The 18,721-nt window shown below is 42.6% G+C and overlaps 1 protein-coding gene across 3 annotated transcripts in view; it reads left to right on the top strand.

The window, feature by feature from the left end:
• Positions 1-359: 359 nt before the first annotated feature.
• Positions 360-18,721, top strand: part of Klf7 (KLF transcription factor 7) — an 89,954-nt gene continuing 71,592 nt past the window's right edge. Inside the window, exons 1-2 of one of the 3 annotated variants that reach the window (XM_040294798.2) lie at positions 360-455; positions 1,926-2,165. In XM_040294798.2, the coding sequence (XP_040150732.2) occupies positions 2,064-2,165 (102 nt within the window). In that variant the 5' untranslated portion in view covers positions 360-455; positions 1,926-2,063. Of the gene's footprint in view, positions 456-1,601; positions 2,166-18,721 lie in introns of those variants that run through there. The other 2 variants (XM_040294797.2, XM_078017902.1) reach the window with 2 other exon arrangements.

Below are 18,721 nucleotides of genomic sequence, written 5' to 3'. Positions count from 1 at the left end.
TTAACAATGAATAAACTATCCCTTCTTCAATTCCAGTAATTTGTTTAATTCCCCTTGGAACTGTATTTCAAGTTGTGCTTGTTCTACAAAACAATCTTTCAAATATTGTGATATAGAGGCCCTCATGGTCAAAGGCAGGGAAAGGTGAAGAAGGCGATCAAAGTAAGTCTATTTTTTCCACTAAAGGCACAAGGAAGTTTCTCATCTCTTAAGTGCTGAATTCTGCAATCATCTCAAAAGTAGAAGTTCAGCTAGCAGTGCATTTTGGAGAAGCTTGAACCACACTAACCATTTAAGGTCAAGCAAACAATTGGTCAACTCAAACAACACGTACTGTGCAGGGGTTTTATCTTTGAGATAACAGAATCTATCTCTATATCCCAGCTCCAGAAAACAATCGGGTTCCTCAGCTTCCCATCCACGCTCTGCATAGACCCCCTCGCCAAAGCCATACGGTAAGCCTCACATAAAGACCCCTTAGCAAGCTGCCAGTCCCCAGCGGGGGGGGGGGGGGCAGGTCTAGGCTGGCTCCCGCTCTCCCCTTTAACGCCCACTCAAGGGCAGGCACGTTTTCAATCTACTCTAGCTGGGCATCAGACTCCCCGCAGGGTCTCGGACTGGGGTCAGAAGAAACTCGCGGGAGGGCGGTGTCGACCGCGCGCACCGCGGCGCGCGGGTCGGGGCGGGGACTGCGCACCGCGCCGGGGCGGGGGCAGGCCGCTCTCTCAGTGCTGCTCCCCTTTGTTCTCTGCCATTGTGAGGCACTTCCTCCTCCGGAGCTGCTTCTCCGTAGCCTGGGATCCTGTAGGGAATTCGTTCAGGGGTTTTTGGTGCTTTTTTATCTTTATTTTTTTTGTTTTCTTTGTAGTACGTGACCCTACCCCTTTGCATCGCTTTCCCTCGCGGCCCCTCGTCCGGGCGCCTGCGGGGAAGGCAGAGTGCAAAGTGTCACTTTCCCCTTGACAGCTTCTCCGCGGCTCTCCTCCCTTTTCCTCCTCCAGGAGGCATCCTAACCCAGCACTCTGGACTGGCACCTCCTGACCGGCCGCCTCAACGCCACAGCGGCGACTCGGAACCCCCTCCCCTCCGAGGGGCTCAGGCTCCTGTCACCAAGGGGCTTCGCTGGGCAGCCTAGCGAGGGTCGGAGGCCGGCGCGCGGCCCGAGTGCGGCCGCCTCGGCGTCCCGGGAGCCGGCGCGAGTGTCGCCGCGGCCCTCCCCGGCGCTCGTGCTCCCCGGCAGCCGGGCGGCCGCCTCAGCCCCCTTATATAGCCCTCTAAAAATAGCTCGCCTCGCACCGCCTTGTATGGCAGCAGGGAGATCCGCTGCGCGCCAATCCGCGCGGGCCGTCAGGGCCAAGCCCCGCCCCGGGGCCCGCTCCGAGCTCCCTGTTGGTCCTCAGTGACTTCATGAGCCCCCTGTTTACCTTACATGGTCACACGCGGCCTAATGGATGCCCTCCTCCGAGATCCCACGGCTGCGCGGAGAGCCGGGAGGAGGGAGGGAGTTTGGGGAGGGGGAAGAGCAGGAGGAGGAGAAAGGGTTGGGGGGGGGGAGACTACAAACTAGCAAGGATGGGTGGGGGGTGGGGAGGGTAGGGAAGGGAAGGGGTGAGGGGGAGAGAAGCGATCGCGAGAAAAAAAAAAATGCAACCTCCCAAAATAAAGAGCAAAGATTGCATTAGGAGCGAACAGCGCTGCAGAAATAGATGGCAGCTTCGTGTCAGTGAGTTTGCATCCCCTTCCTGATCCACGAGCTGGAGTGATTAGAGCCCTGGAAGGGAATTGTTACTCCCGTGAAGTCCCCTTTTCCTGGCAGTCATCTGCACTGTACACGCTGGATGCCTCTCTCCATCCACCCCACTCACTCTCTCCTCTCTCACCTCCTCTCTCCCTCTCTCCTGCATTGATTTTTTTTTTCTTTTTAGTTGACTGAAACAAAACAAAACAAAAGGGCCACTGGATGTCTGCCTTCTTGGGGGGTGAGCCAGACAGACTGACAAACAAACAGACCCAACTGTGCTCGGGGGAGGGTTTCTCCTCCCGTTTTGCCCGGCAGCAGCAGCATGGACGTGTTGGCTAGTTATAGTATATTCCAGGAGCTACAACTTGTCCACGACACCGGCTACTTCTCAGCTTTGCCATCCCTGGAGGAGACCTGGCAGCAGGTGAATGATTTAAATTACTTGTGTAAATCGTGTGGTGGCGGCGGAGACGCAGGGGCTGCGTTGGTGTGGGCTTTGGGTTGAAATTATTTTTTTGTTTGTTTTATGTTTTTTTCCCCCTTTTTGGCTGTATGTTGTTTAAAATGTTTTCTTAAAGAGTCATTTGCGCTTACCTCTCCACCCACCCCTAACCCCTTAGTGTGCCGAGCTGAGCAGCGATCCGAGCTGCCTGTGTTTTCAGTCACCAACACACATCCTTGCGCACACCCCTGTCCCCCAGCGGAGACCTGCCGAACTTTTGGGGTTCGGAGGAGCCGGGTGGGAAGGTGGTTTCGGGCTTTAGAAGCGATCGCTGACAGTATACCACATCTCTACATCCACGGAGCTCTACCTGTTTGGTACCTTAAATCAGGTTCATCTATTTCAACTGCTGCTGACGACTGTCAGATGGGGTGGGGGTAGCAAAGCGGAGTGTTTTCCCAGTAATTAGCGAGTGTCAGTAAAGAACAGGAGCTTGATTTTGAGATTAGAATGTGGACCTAGGGAGAGGAGCCCAGTGACAAAAGGTACTCAAGGATATCTACAAGGAGGACTGGAAGATGTGTCTATCTTAGGCTGACAATTCCTTGTAGGTTTCCCCAGTGTAATGCCTCTAGGAAAAAACAAACCCAAAAAACACCCTCTACATGTGTTCTTGTTTCTCTTTTTTGTTTGGGGTCCCTTTCCGGTTAGATAGCAAAACCGCAGACAAAGGGTGGTGTGTGCTTCCACGCCTCTGACTTTGTCTTGGAGGACTAGTTAAGAAACTCCTAGGATGCTGAAGGGCACCCGTGCCAAGTTGGCTCTGTGTCCCAGGGAGGATGAAGCAGGGCTAGGAATAAGTTCACTGGGCTTTGTGAAGTGGAATAAAGAAAATGCTGGTCAGTGGAAAGTGCTGGGTCTACTGCAAAAAAAAGTGGTTTTTTTTTTTTTTTTCTTTTCCCCCAGCAGGGATTAGAAGCTGCTGAGGGGACATTCTGCAGGAAAGATGATGGGGGGTGGGGTGGGAGGGTCAGACGGGTATTTAAAAACCCAACAATATGCACCATGGAAAGTCCAAGAAGATGGTCTGGATTTGCACATCGGAAGTATGAACTTGTACAGTCCGTCCTGGAGACACCCACTTGCCCTTGAGGAGGACTGCGAGAGGCTTGGTGTGTGGCTGCTCTTGTAACTTCTCTGCTCAGTGACAGCCGCTTGTTAAGGCTAATGAACGGCTGAATTTCCTCTGCCAGGATCCAAAGCAGGATTTGCCAGCTTGAGGCTGCGATGTAACAGTTGCTGCTTTAGTGAGAGAGGTTTGGCTTTTGGTATGAGTAGCCCAATGGTAAAGCTGATCCTCTGACTGTACCATTGTTATTAGTTGTTCTCTGGTTAGAAGCTGCAAGATTTCCTCCAGGTGTTGGCCTTTGGTGTCTGTGTGTCCTCACATGCATTCTTGTCTGAAGATGCTGGCAGATACTCTCTACTCTGTCTAAATACATGCACAGCTCACACATTTGTAGCATAAAGCATTTCTTCATTGCCTTCTTTCCCTCTTTCTTAACAAGACTTTATCTCATGAAGGATCTCACTGGATCTTTTTCCTTCTTTTATTTTGCATGCTAATTAACCAAAATGTTGCCAGAATTTTGTTTTCTAAATCGCCTTCATTTCACACTATCAGCTCATTGGTGTCCAATCAGTTGCATATTAACGACTGTCTAGACAGGTTAGGGAAGGGAATCTGTTGATTTAGTCAGCTTGCCCAAGGCAGCCCTTGTTTGTGACTGTTAAGCAGTGTTGGAGGGAAGAAAGTTGGCTTTATTTGTTAGAACGTTCCCTCCTGATGAATCACACAACTTTGTTTTGGTTCAAGTTTTCGCAGTAGTAAAGCCTGCTTTGGGGGAAGGCCTCTCCAGAGGAAACCTGCTTTTCTAGATCTGGCTAGACCCTCCAGGAGAGAAACTCTAGATCTGCAAAGAAACATCAGTGGCCTGACAATTAGGGGATAGATTAGCTCTATTGTCTCCTCTGAAGCCAGCTCTGCTCTCCCTTTTCTCCTCCTCCTCCCTTCCCTTCCTCCCCCTTCAAGGAACCTCTAGCTTAGTTTCTATCTGCAGGCAAAGGAATTCTCGCCCCTCTGAACCCCTTCCTTATTTTTTACCTTAACTCCCTCCAACTGCTCTCATTCTCAAACCTTTTACCAAATTATTTCGGAGGCTTGCTCATAGTCTGTACAGAAACATAACTTGTGGGTGAGCAATTATAAACAAGGTACCACTCCATGTCTGCTCTGCAGCCACAACTGCTCTCTCTATATAAAGGTAACTAGGACCCTAAGTTCACATTGATGACAACATCTCTAGCCTCCATCACCATCTCTTCCTTCCTTCCTCTCTCTGAACCCCCTTGCTGCTTCTGAACCTAAGTGGGGGGAGTGATTATATGCAACTCTTGGTTCCAAATCAACCATCAGATGGTGAAATTTTGAGACTCCTTTGCTCAAAACAGCTTGAGAAGGTTGCTGCAAAGAACCCCAGGCAGGAGGAAGTTTCCTGATGCTGTGGGGTAATCAGATTTTAGAGGTCAAATGAGGAGTAATTATTAGATGTTCTTCTTAAAGTGAGCAGTGTACCTGGCCTCGGGGAGAGGAGCGAAATACTGAGATCTACATAATCTGATTTGGTTTCTAGAGGAAAGAGTGTCTAGGATGATAAACCCAAGAACATTTGTGCATTTGTAATTGAGGATGGACTATTTGGGGATTTTATTTCAAACTTATGAAATAGGATAATTTCCTGTGTCAATGAGTCCGTGACAAAGTCCTGGACTATGACAGGGCCACCTCTGTCTTGGAGATTATCATTTTGACATTGGATTTTCAGGCAGTGACGCTGTAGCTGCATACTGCTCCAACTCTGAAAAATCATTGCTGGTGTAATTTAAAAACCCAAATGGACATCCCACATTAACAGCTCTCCATTCCTGGGCTCTGACTGCATACTTAAGCACTTGGCCCAAGTAACATCATCTCTCCCTGTCATATAACTGTAAATTACACTGTGCTTATGTGGTCTATTATTTTATGGAATTCAGCTGACACAACTCTTAAGGCTACCAGCCTTAAGCTCTTTGGAAACTTGCAGGAAAATTTCCAAGAGCTGTCTGAGCAAAAGTAGGAAAAAGTCAAGGGTAGGACAGAAGCTGGAGGAGATTATAGGGTATAATTTGATGGCAGATAAAGGGAGACCCATTCATGACTTTTATTGCCAATAGAATAAAAAGAATTTGACACAATACTTTTTTTTTTTTTTTGCAGACTATTTAAAAGACTTCTAGACTTTTATTTATTCATTATACCTAGCTGGCTATTCCCTGAGTACAAGCCAAGTAATGATGCTCTAAGTCTTACCTAGACTTCACTTTGCTTCATGTCATTGAGGGGCATGGATGGCATGTTTACTTGAAATCTCTTCTGCATTTATGTTCATTGTTAATGCTGATTCATAATTGGCAGATGGGGTCAGTTTCAGGCCTCCCTTTTGCTTGGAGAAAATTTTCCACTGCTACTGGAAACAAATAAATAAATCATAGAACATTCTTCCCTCCTCCTCCATTCCCCCATTGTTTTAATCTAATGGCATACTTGGCCACTGTAAGGACTGAAGTGTCCCCATAACACTGCAATTTCATCTTGGTTTTAGGCACCCTGAAACACTTTTTATGAGGGCCTTTGGTAGGAGGCATCTCTAGGGGAAAACCTACAGAAAGAAATCTTTGCCTTCCAAGAATAGCCTCCTGGTACCAGGGATGGGATTTAGTCTACGACTAACATTTCTTTCCCCTTTGTATGATCTTACCTTTGCCTGCCTTCTCCAGGCCTAAACACCTAGGTACTTTCTCAGGCAGAAAGACAAAGCAAACTGTAGGATCTGTCCATCCGCAGGTTTGCCACTGTCCCCAATTTGCAGAAAACCTTGTCATGAATTAGAATTTCTTGGCAACAGCACCACCCTGAGAAATTTGTAGACACAAAGGAGCCTTAGTAACCATGCTGAAAGGATAAAATAGCTGGCTTTAAAAAAAATATATTTGACTTGTGCATTCTTACTAACTGTAAATCTGTTTCTTTATTCAAAACAGTGTCTTGGTGGATTAAAAAAAAATTAGAATTTCCCCTGTTAATCCAGATTTTGCTTTATGAGGATGCAATCACTAAATAAATGTAGCTTTAAAAATGAAAGCACATGTGAAGGCAATCAATCACACACTTAGCCTTTCTTTAATAAATTCATTTTCATGTTCTTTTAATAGATACATCTTTGTGTGGATTTAGGGGCTCTCAATCATTATTGTTCAGTCTACCTGTTTGAAATTTAGTGTTTTAGAGTGGGTGAAGATTTCGATGCAGATATTTTTACTTCATCTGTCCTGAATAGGGGGAAAAGGAAACCACTATTCTTTGTTCTCCATTAATCTCCCACCCCCACTCCCTACCCTGAGGAGAATGGGATATTGGGGTCCCATCCATTTAAAAGGCAGAGCAGAAGACGCAGGGTGACAGCTTTGCCCTGAAATGATTTATGGATGGGCATATCAGAGACCTTAAGTGTTCAAATGTGGGCTCTTCCTCTCTCCCAGCCCATTCTAAATATAAATGCCTATGGGGGCTAATTTGCCTCTCCACTTAAATGGGATAGTTTAGAGAGGGTCAAAATGGGGTTTTTAAATAGCCATTCTCTTATAAGTCTTCAAATTCTCCTTTCAGAGAATTCCCGTATTTTAACTTTTTTAGTACAGGCATTGTAGTCATCTTTCATCACTTTGTGCTTATTAGAGAAAGAAGAATATAGCTTACTCGAGCCAGTCACAGTGTCTCCTGTGAGATAGGACAGGTGCTCGGATAGCTGCCTGGTTTGTAGATGCCCCCATCTTTGCAGTTTGTAGTACTCTGGGACAGGTTTTTAATCACCTATGGCTGGTGAGTGCAGAGAATGCCTCTGCGATTCTGGTTCACTCTGTGTGTCAGTTAGCATGAATGTTAGAATAGGGATTTGCTGAAAGTTTGGGACAGCTCCCCAACTTAACTTGAGCAATGCCAAGAAGGTGAGGTGCTGAGGTTTAGTCTTCTCCAAGTCCCTTTGTTCTCCCAAATCAGCTCAGTGTTTGTTTAGCATAAACTGGTGGAGATGTTTCAACCCCAGATTGCCAAAGTTTACCAGGTACAGTGGTCAGAAAACTCTACAGCTACTAATGGTGTTCAAATTGGAAGAAGTTACAGTATCTAATCATTAATGTTACATATTTCATTGAGAAGTTAAAAAATACTTATTCTCTTGTTACATTGTATGCTCATTTTAGAACATTCATGAGATTAACTATCCTATTAGACCTAATGTAAGAGTTCCCCCAGTAAAAAGTATTGGCATCACTAGGACATACTTTGACCGAAAATGGGTCAGGATCTTACTTCTCCTCTTGGCCTAATTGTTTGCTGTTAATTTGCAGACTCATTTCCATTGCCTTGGGTCGTTTTGTTTTTCTCACTTGATATTTGGTGTGACCCTGAGAAATCGGTCCTCTTCAGTGTATTCTGTCTATTCGACTCTTTATTGGAGCAGCTGTACCTGCCACATGCTTGATGTGTAGATGTTACAGCTGAGTGTCTGTGGCAGTCTTGGTGTGAATCTACTGTCAGCCTGCTTGATATGGGAGAGCCGACTGCTTTCCTGGAGAGACCATTCCTGATTGAACTGGTAGATGGACCTATACCTTGTGGGGGGTTCTTATTTATATTAAATCCAGAAAATATTATACCTCTTGTTTTGTGCAAAATACTAGATTTGAATGATGCAAAGTAGAGTTGGGTGTAGATTTTTTCCCCTAGGAACTTGACTAGCAGGGGAGAAAAAACATGTTTTAAAACACACACACACACACACACACACACACACACAGAGTAGAACACAGTTGCAACAAAACAAACAAAAAAAATCTTAAATTCTGTGAGTTTCTAAATACTCACTGGGCGGTGCCTATCTGCATTTATGTACATTGTTACAAACTTGCTTATAAAACACACTTGAGATTTCCTCAGTTCTACCCTGGGTAGGCTTTTAGTTAAGGACATGTTGGGGGCTGGATACTCTTAAGGCAGATGAGTGTACAATGTGAATGAATACACATGTCTGTAATGGCCAGGAAACAAGTCATTCGGAAATGATTCTAGGTAATTACGATAATTAATGTAGAGCCATATGTGATATCTATTTCTGAATATGAATTTATTGACATTTTCTGAGGGTCATATTGAAAGTCAGGTCCCCAGCCTGTGCCAAAGCTAGGAACATACAGTATTAGAATTGCAATTCTTGAAAGGGTCTTGGTTTTCTCAACTCTTAAGAGAGTAGGGTTGGACCAAGTGATTGTTGAAGCCAGACAAGGCTTTGAGGTCTTTAAGGCCACTGCCCTATGTTAACATCCATGGCTCCAGGGCACAAGACTCTTTCAGATGCCCAAAAGTTTGCTTGTTTTCCATCATTGCCTTTGAATAAACTTTATAATAGATTAAATAAATAGACTCGCTTTTCATTCTTCTCCCCCACCTCCATAAAGGGAGGTGAGAAAATTCCCCCCTCCCCTTTTTTTAACTTCCAAGAATATGAATACATAGAATTTTGGAATTGGCTGGGTCCTAGACCAAGCTATTGAATATTTCAAAGAAGCCTTACTTGTTTAATTTAATCACTTTTCCACTTTAATAATGTGTGGTAAATTGGAAAATATACACTGTGCTGGAAAAAAAGCCCTCAATTACAACACTAGTCTTATAAAAAGTACTGTCATTTAAATAATAAGTGGAGTGGGCGTAAGGAGGGTGCATCAAGGCAGACGTGGTAGGGTGTTGGGTGAAAGATACAATGTTTTATGTAGAGAGGAGCAAATGTGCAGTGGCTTTTTTTTTTCTTTTTCCCTGGCACCTTGCCAACAGAGAATGGCGTGAAACAGCAACCCATGTGCCAGTCCATGACATTCTTCTCTGAAGCAGTTTAAAATTCTTAAGAGGGTTGGATGGGCAATGGAATTGGAATGTTTTATAAATTTAAACAAAAAGTACTGCATACTTTAATAAGGAGTAGGGAATGAATTCAGCCTAACATAGGGAACTGGATGGTGAAGCAGGCCTAATTTTCACGACTATCCCCAATTATCGCTCCTACATCCTGGTTCTAGTTTTTTTTTTTTTTTTTATTAGGGATTGAATCCAGGGGCATTTAAACCACTGAGCTTCATTTGCAGCCCTTTTCAGTTTTAATTTTGAGACAGGGTCTCTTGAAGTTGCTTAGGGCCTTGCTGATGGTGGAAGTTCTGTCTTGGAACTTATCTCACAAATCTCTTTCACCTCTAAGAAGAAGTTGAATTTTCTTTTTTGAAATTATTTGGAGACTTCTTTTTTTCTTCTCCAATCTATAGATCCAGTCCACATATTTTCCTGCACTTTGGGCCTGCAACTAACATTAAATGCTTTTTGGGTTGAGTGTGTCCTAAACCCCTAACTCATCATCTTCTACCATGGACCTCTTCCTTTTCCTGGCCTCCTTATTTCTTTTGTTAACATGACCATTCTCATCATGTTCTAGATTTAATTTGCAATCCATCTTTGGCTCTTCTCTTTCCCTCGAATGTAATTTGTAAAAAATTCTAGATTGAAAAATTCCATTATTGAAATGTAAAAATAACTGAAAAAAAAATCTCATTGCTTTGGCTTCTGTAGTACATTAACATTGGTGGTTTTCAATTTTCTGCTCCTTCTGCCACCTGGGGAGACCCCTGTCACCTCCAGGTAATTCTCTTTCTGCCTTCCTCACTTGTGTGGCTGTGGCTCCCTACTGCACACAGGATAAAGGCAGACTTCTAAGAGTCAAGGTGTTCCAAGGCTGGGCCTACATAAGATCTGCAAGTTCTTGCCTGTTTTGTGTATAGTAGATGCCATCCAAATGAAGTGACTATGCTTTTCCTGCTTCTGTTTTTTAAATTTTTTTTCTTTATTTTTTTCTTTCTTCCTCCCTCTTCCTCTTACCCCTCCCACTTCTCTTTGTCCAAATACTACCTATTCTTTAACTTTCAGAGAGTTGCCAAATCTTCCAGGAAACTGCCCCCCTCCCCCCTTCAACAGTAATTGCTCTGATTTCTACACTCTTGGGTAAAACTTTGTACTTCCTTATGATGTTTTGTAGTTTTTGTCTTGTAGTATGGCCTACCTGCCTGCTTTTCTCCCTCTCCCTTTCTCTCTCTTCTCATTTTTCCAGTTAGGTTGCATGATGTAAAGCAGAATTGATACCTTGGTTATGATTTTGATAATCAGCTTTTAATATGTAGTCTGCTTTTTAGAGAGCCTTGCACATACTAGAAATTCAATAATTATTTGGGGAGCATGCTCTGACTATGACTTAAGATTTGACTGTGTTTTTAATAGTGGTTCCCAATCAGGGCTGCACTGCAGACTAGGTAAATCAGTATCCTTTGAGAAGGGACCCAGACATCAGTATTTGTAAAGCTTCCAGGGATTCCAGTATGCAGACAAGGTACTGAGCCATAGATCTTTAGAGAATTAATGCTATATTAGAGTTGCAGGTACCTTATTTCTTATGTTGAAATATCAAATTTCTTGTATAACTTGGAATTTAAGTGTACCAGTGGTTTATAAAAAGCAGAACAGAGCTGGCATGTGCACTTCATTTAGCTCACTGGTTAATGGCAGCTGCTCAAGAACTCTTCATTCTTCTTGTTTTGCTTTCCCTCACCTTAAAGTGTCTAAGGCAGTCCTGTTTGGTTCACATTTCCTATGACCCACCCTGGGTTTGCTTAACCTGGTCAAATTCCATTTCTGGAAACTGTGGTATTGGGCATGAAGCTCCAACCATGTGATGTTTTAAAGAATTCATCTTTGGTAGGTCCTCAGCCCTGATTTTCCACTTAGCTCTGCCTACTCTATGGTTTAAAGGGATGACTGTCTGGATGTACATCTGTTGGCTGATGCCAGATAGGCATTCGCTACCAGCTCTTCATTTTCTCACTGACCACACTGTTTGGAAGTAGACTTTATTTATAAAGCATTTTCAAAGGAACCATCTTTCTAGTAAGAGAAACCAAAATAAACTGTGGAAGAATTGCTGCTGAAGACATTCAGGCAAGGAGGCAGGCTCCATTTCCATAGAAGGCTTGGCTCCTGTGGTCATGACCGTGGGCCTGTGGTGATGTCCACAAAGAAGGTTTAGAAATACCCCTTTTTCAAACTGTGATGTTTGCAAAATTGTTTGTACTATAGCTACATCGTTTCATCTATGAACTGTCTTTGATGGGGATATGGTTGGCAAGAGCAGAGGAGCTCAGAGCTCAGGGTGAAGGATGCTTTTTGGAAAGCTCAACCCAGCTGTGAAAATGGCAATTAGCCGCGGAGCCTTTGCCCTGCAAGGGAGTGCCCGCCTGCTCTTGACCCCACTCTAATATTCACCTTCCAGAGCTCAGTTAGCAAGAATTCAATGGAGTGGTCAGAACGTTGGCACTTATTTTTGGACAGACGGAAAATTTGCTCGTATTCAAAGGAGTGGAAATAGATTCTTCCTACCCCCTACCCCTACCTTTTGAGCTTTTAACGTTTGTTTCAGTGGCCACTGTAGACCAAGTTCATGGGACACAGTTCCTCCTGTGGTGTTGGAGTTCTTCTGTGAGGAGGCCCTATGCACAACTGCTTCTCCTGTGAGCTACTGAGATCTTACTCAATGTCGGACCTGAGTTGTTGACTTTACCTCTGCATTCCAAGATTGCTCAGCCTTGAAACATACACTTTCCTATCTGTCTTGAGGCTCTTGCTTCCTTTAATATGATTGGCTGCATGATGGCATGATGGGAATTTTTATGTCTGCTTAGGAAAAGTTTTTTTTTTTTTTTTTGGATACTGAGGATTGAACCCAGGGTTGCTTAACCACTGAGCTACATCCCTAGACCTTTTTCTTTTTTTTTTTTTTAAATTTATTTATTTATTTAATTTTGAGAGATATTCTTACTGAGTTACTGAGGGTCTTGGTAAGTTGTTGAGGCTGACCTCAAACTTGCCATCCTCCTGCCTCAGCTTCCCATGTTGCTGGAATTACCTGTATATACACCATGCCCCATGGTGTCTTACAAACATCTGTATGAGCTGTTGTTCTGAAGGGCTCGGGGTGTTTCTTTTATGGTTTCTTATTGACATGTCCTTGCTGTAACTAAGGAACAGGCAGATGTTACAGAACTTACCATTCAGAGGTGAGAAAATTGGGCTAGAGGATGATTAATTAAGCAAGTTGTCTTACTGTGGCTGCAAAGCAAACAAGTAGTGGATATATTTTTCTCATCCCTCTTCCCATCTGGCTATTCTTCCTGTCATCATAGTTATGTTATATGTGTGTGTGTGTATGTTATGTGTGTATATCAGCTATTTCCTGAAGATTATCTCCTTTGAGCATCTTATATTCATTATTTCATTTATTCTTGACAACAATCCTGGGAAATACATTATCATTATCCCCATTTTATAGATGGAGACATTAGGGTTTTGGGTATTAAATGGCTTGCCTAGAATCACAGCCTGATAGTTTTTGAGTCAGAATCCAAGCCTAGGCAGTCTGCCCCACACTCTATTTTTATTTATAATGACTCCTGGTTAGATAGGAGACATCAGGGCAGAAGCCAGAGTAGTAGACCGGCAGTCAGTGGACCTGTATGGACTGGAATAGCTTACTGGTCTGTTTGCTTTCTGGGCATTGGTTTTCTCATCTATAAATAGGCTAGTCTGTGCAAATACTCCTTAAGGTCACACTGTTTCATTGACACATTGCATGTAGGCTTTGACATCAGGCACAGGTGGAACCCTGCGAAAGTCACTGAATGTCTCTGAATCTCTGGTCATCTGTGACATAAAGTTACAAATTCCTACCTAAGAATTGGCTCTCTGACTGAGCTGCCACTCAGTGAATGCTCTGTCCTTCTGCTTCTCTCCCTCAATGATAGTACAAAATGGCACAATGCTCTTTCTTGAAATAGTGTCACTAGGTGCTTGAAGATCCCAGTGAGCCTAGAGAGTGTCTAAGAAAGAATGAATGAAGGGAAGGTGGGGAAGTCAGAATGGTAGGCATTGGCTCTGGTGTTCCTTTATCCATCCACGGAGAAGCTGTCATTAAGAACTTGTACTTAGAACTGGGGAAATGATAGAAATACATATTGCCCCCCCCGAAACTGGATTTAGGGTGACATCCTTGGAATTTGTGTGCTTGTTCATGCAGATATCCAGCCTGTTCCCTTTCTTTCTCTGTAGTTTTTTGACTTGTTTCTCCTAAGTTTTTCCAGCATGCAGTTATTTATTATTATTATTTTTTTTAGGAGCCAGAATTAGGCACATATAACATAATACAGTGCTGGTTACCACACCTGCCATTCTGCCTTACCTGATGACTGAGTTTACAGCAGCTTATGAGAGCGAATCAGGTTTTATGAGATCTATAAATATCTCAGATAGGATTTTTATTACATTTTCCTCCTTCAAATAAGACATAATGGAGGTGCTCACATATATAAGGAATGTTCTTTCTGTGATAAAGTAGGGTGTTTTTGAATTGGCTTCTGAAAAGCAGTCGTTTGATGTGGTTGTTCCTGTTGGGAGTTTTATGGGGGAGGGGCAGAAACATGCATATGCTGCTATAAAACTCAAAGATTATTTCTTCATGTTTAAGGTTTAGCCTCGTACCTATGGAGAGATTTATTTTAGAGATGCCAGCCTGGTGTGAAGACTGAATTCCCTCCTTCTGCGGGTCGTGCATTTGTTGTTTGCTTAGATATATAGAAACTAGGGAAGGAAAGTCCTGCTGACTAGCACAGAGGAGTTGGGCTCCAGTTCTTTGTCTGGTCTGCTTCCAGCTGCCCTGGGTGGGGGTGGGGGGATGTTCTCATGCTTCCCTCCACTTCCTGGGCTTTCCTGGGAAGATTTTATACCACTTAATGTATCTGAAAGGTAATTTTTTTCCCTCTGGAATAACACTTAAAAAATATTTTTAAGTGTAGTCATTTTCTTAATGTGTATTAACCAATAGCATGAATGGAAAAGATTTTTCTTACCTCCCTTGGGAGAGTACCCAGAAGAAACCCTGAACCCATAACTTTAAAAAATACATTTTAAATAACAAACTATGAAACAACAGTTGTAAGTGCCTCACTTTCCCTATCTGTAAAATGGAAATTATGGACTCTTTTTGTCATATCTCACTCAGGGCCACAGACTTGGCCATTTTTTTTTTTCGTTTTAAATTTAGTGTCTGACTTTCTGATCAATTAATTGTTGATTTTTTCTTTCTTCTTTTTTTTTTTAGCATAATTTCCCTTTGTATCTTCCACTAATCCTCAATAACTTTGTATTTAAGTAGTTGATAATTTAATTTGTCTTTGAAAGAATAAACCATATAAAATTGGTATACCTGAACCAAAAGGCAGTCAGAAGACTTTTGCCTTAATTTCTTTTCTTTTTCATTCTTTTTTCTTTCCTTGTTTAACCTCGTCTTGGGTGTAGCATAAGTCTAGTGCTTTGGCTCTGCTACATACAGCCACCATTCTGTGCTTCTCAAAAAATGATACAATTTTTCTGTTAAGAATAGTAAGATTATCAGAGATTTAAACAGTAAGCTGTTAGGCTATAGTGACATAAAGATGTCAATTATTTGTCCAGCATGCATATTTCAATTTTCTTTTTAACTTGGATGCTTTTAGACATAATCATGTACTTTTCAGTTAACCATGTCCCCACGATTTCCATCTAACTTAATTTCTGATCTGGCCCAATGAGCATGCATTTGGGTTTGTAACCTCCCTAGACTAGGAGTACTCTAAGCCACCTTCCCTCCAAAAACCTATGGTTGGGGGACAACCTTTATATCTCTGTACCATTTCATGCTGGTTTACTCTCTGCTCTCACCGAGAATCCATTTTAATTTCTTTTTCAATTTCTCTGTCTTGTTGAATGTCTTTGTTTGGGATTCTATTTTATAAAGCAATTTCCAAATTGCATCTCACTTTTTCCTAGTCATCCAGGTTCTGTTGTAGATCATCGAAATCTGGGATGGAAAAGACCATCTGGCTCAGCCCTCCCCCTGCCTGGGTTGAGCAGTTGTCTTGAGCATGTTCATTCCTTATTGGTATTTGTAACATTTTCCAACTTGGAAACTGACTCTTAAGTTTCCTGTATGTGGAGCCTCTTCTTGGTCTCAGTAGGAGTCAGTTGGAATAATATCAAACATTTTTTTTATTAGACATCCCCCATTAACAAAAAAGCGTGGTCTCTTTTTCCTCTCACAGAGACCCAACTGGTCAGTGGTGGGAAAAACCCCTTTTCTTGGAAGAAAAACATGTAACCTACTCTGGAATTTTCTTAGTCTGACGTAGTTACACATTGTACATAATTCCACTAACTGTTGTAATTGCCTTTGTGTGTGTGTGTGTGTGTGTGTGTGTGTGTGTGTAAGTGGATTTTATAGGGCTTGTTTCACTGAGGAAGTGATGCTTTTTGTGTGAAGAAGTCCAAGGTATTATAATAATGTACTTTCCTGAGAATAAAGTCATTTGCTTTCTTCCTCCCCTCAGCATTCAAAAACTGCTAGCAAGGCACTTGGCCTGCATTTTCAAATGCTTTCAGGGTGCTATTGTACATTAGGGGTGTTTAAAAGAATTGTTCTTTTATATTGGCTTCCTTCTATTACTCAGGATATCATTTAGGTTGACCAGATGGGGATTTTCAGGGTCATTCTTTTCCGGTTAAAAACAGCCATTCCTTTGAATTACTTGAATTTCTTTTCTCCAATCTCCGGTTACTTTTCAAAAATTTCTGATGGCTAAATGAAGGCCCAAGGTCATCATCGTGGCATGCTCTCTCTTGCTTTCTCTTTCTCTGTTTGTATTATTTTCTTTTCCAAAACCAATAAGTATTTATCTTACTAGGTGAATTAGCTAGTATGAAAATATTTCTGAAAAAATATTTCTAGAAAGGAACAAAGGAAGAAAAAGATATGAATAAAGGCTGACATGTGGACATAGGATGTCTTTGCAGGTTTTCCTACATAGCAGAAGCAGAATGCAAACCATTTTTCCTTCTACCCAGTGTACACATACCTGCTTTTACATCCACAAGACTTGGATTTTTTCTTAGGAGCACTAAACATTTCATTCTGATCCCTCCTTCTCCCCTTCAATTTGCAAATAACCTGCCTGAGCTTTAGGGATCATTAAGTCCAAGTGAGTATTAGACTCTCAAGAATCCTGAGCCCCTTTTCAATACATTTGCATGTTAACACAATGCATGGTGTGGCATGACAGAACAATGCTTCTCAAAGGGTGGGCTGCACTCAGTGGGGCTCTGAACACAGGGTTAAATAACACAGGATCACCTGAGAGGTTTCCTTCTAACTCAAGGAAAAAAGTCAGCTTTGAGGGAGCTTCTTTAACATCTTTCAAGGATTGATAATCTCCTCTTCTCTCCCACCCTCCCTCTCTCCCTCCCTTCCTTTGATTATTATTATTTTTAATAAAGAGAACAGGTTTCAGACCCAGAGCTTCTGACAGACAAACATCCACTTAAAAGTTCATAATATTGTTTTGATTTTATTGTTTTCAAGTTTATGATGATCATTTATCAATGGACATTTGTAGGAAAAAAAATTTAAACACATGCAGCCTTAGGGAGAAAACTGAAAAATAAAAATTGGGGGATGATTGTACAGATGGAATGTTGAAAAAATGTGTGAAGGTGGAAGTCTGAGAAATATCGGTGTTCTGGAAAATTCAAGGGGTTTGCCATTGGAAAATGTGGAACTTAGTCCTAACTTTTAAAGTGTAAACCAGGGCAAATTACTCAACCACATTTTCCCATCTGCAGTGGGGGAATTATAATAATAGGATTGTTATAATCAAATGATATTTGGATGTGAAAGTGCTTTGTGAACTGTCATGCGCTATGCGCTGTTATTGTGTTCTATTCCCTGGTAGGGGAAGCTTTTGTTTCAAGCTTTAAACTAATGCTTCTTGTTGACTTTCTTTCTCTTGAGATTTCTACTGTTTTCTGAGTGGAAACTTAGTAGCTGATTTGTTCAAACAGGGCTGTTACTTGTCCCTTAATTGTGGCATTTTGAAAACTTTTCTACCAATTACCTAAATGAGGACATAAAACTCTTATATATGAATTTGTGTGTTCACTTTTAACTACATTTTATGAAAATAAACTTAAATCTGTGCTTTAGAGCTTGTCAGAAATTCTGGTTAAAAATAATACATTTGTTTTAAAATTTTAAACACATTTTTTTTTATCATTAAAATATGTTACCACACTCACAAAGCAATTGTGTGCATTTGTGTGTGTGTGTGTGTGTGTGTGTGTGTGTGTGTGTGTGTGTGATGGTGCCCAGGAATGAAGGAAGTCTAGGTTTGGGGGTGGAAGTGAGAACTCTGAGGGCAGTTTGCTTCTGAAAGTGGAAGTCTGTGGGGCTTAATGACTCATCAACAATACCCTGTCACATGTTGTTAAATGATAAGAAGATGGGGACTTACCTGAATAGGAAGTCCTGAGCTTCCCAGGACCTCTGAGAGCCTGACTTGCTGGGAAACCTGCCAGTTTATGCCACACTGGGGGTGGGGTGACAGAGGAACATCTTGCTATCTGGAACTGTGGACCCTTATCCCAGCCAGAGGGAACCTTGTAGCAGGTCATTGCAAGCTGAACTCTCAGACACCAGGGCCGCATTGCATTGTTGGCCAACCCCCATGAACTCCTTCACTGACCATGCTCGGGCTCACCTTACTATTTAAGACAGGCACCATACTAGCAGGGGTTTGGGGGCCCAGGTGTCAAGTGCAAAGTACCCTCTCACCCAGAGCTCTGGTGGGCATGAGGACATATATGGAACCTTGTCTTTGAGAGGCTCTCTGGTGTATTCCTGTCACTAGCAACTGTGGCCCAGGTGCTGTATCCACACTGGACAGTGCTATTCTGAGCCAAGAGAGCACAAGAGTCAGCCAGGATGGATCCTTGGTGATTTCTTCGACGACTAACGGCGTTTCCAGTAGAGCAGATGTGGGCAAGCCTGGGGTGTGGGCCCAGGAGACCCCTTCCTCTGTGCAAGACTGGCACCCCTGCTGAACCTCAGCAGTGATCATGCTAGAAAAATTTACAGCTAATATCGAAGACAAAGGCAGAGAGCCGCCTGGAGAGAGAGTGACAGCTCTGAGTGGGGGTGTTGTTTTTAACATATTTAAAATTTTTCTTCCCAGAAATTTATTGAAGATTCATCACAGAAAGGAAACCACACCAATTTCTTATTTTTGACGAAGGAATCAACATGACTGGGTGGTACTTGGAAAAAAGATTTATCAACCCCTAAGAGCTGACGGAAAGTGCATGCTGTAGCTAGAACAAAGAGTGGGGTGTTAGGAGACAAGCCTTTGTTCTTATGGTCTTGAACAAAAGG

Source organism: Ictidomys tridecemlineatus, chromosome 7, assembly GCF_052094955.1.
Source record: "Ictidomys tridecemlineatus isolate mIctTri1 chromosome 7, mIctTri1.hap1, whole genome shotgun sequence".
Lineage (NCBI taxonomy): Eukaryota > Metazoa > Chordata > Mammalia > Rodentia > Sciuridae > Ictidomys > Ictidomys tridecemlineatus.
The sequence above is the reverse complement of the archived record's forward strand: the minus strand, read 5'-3'. Positions and strand labels throughout refer to the sequence as shown.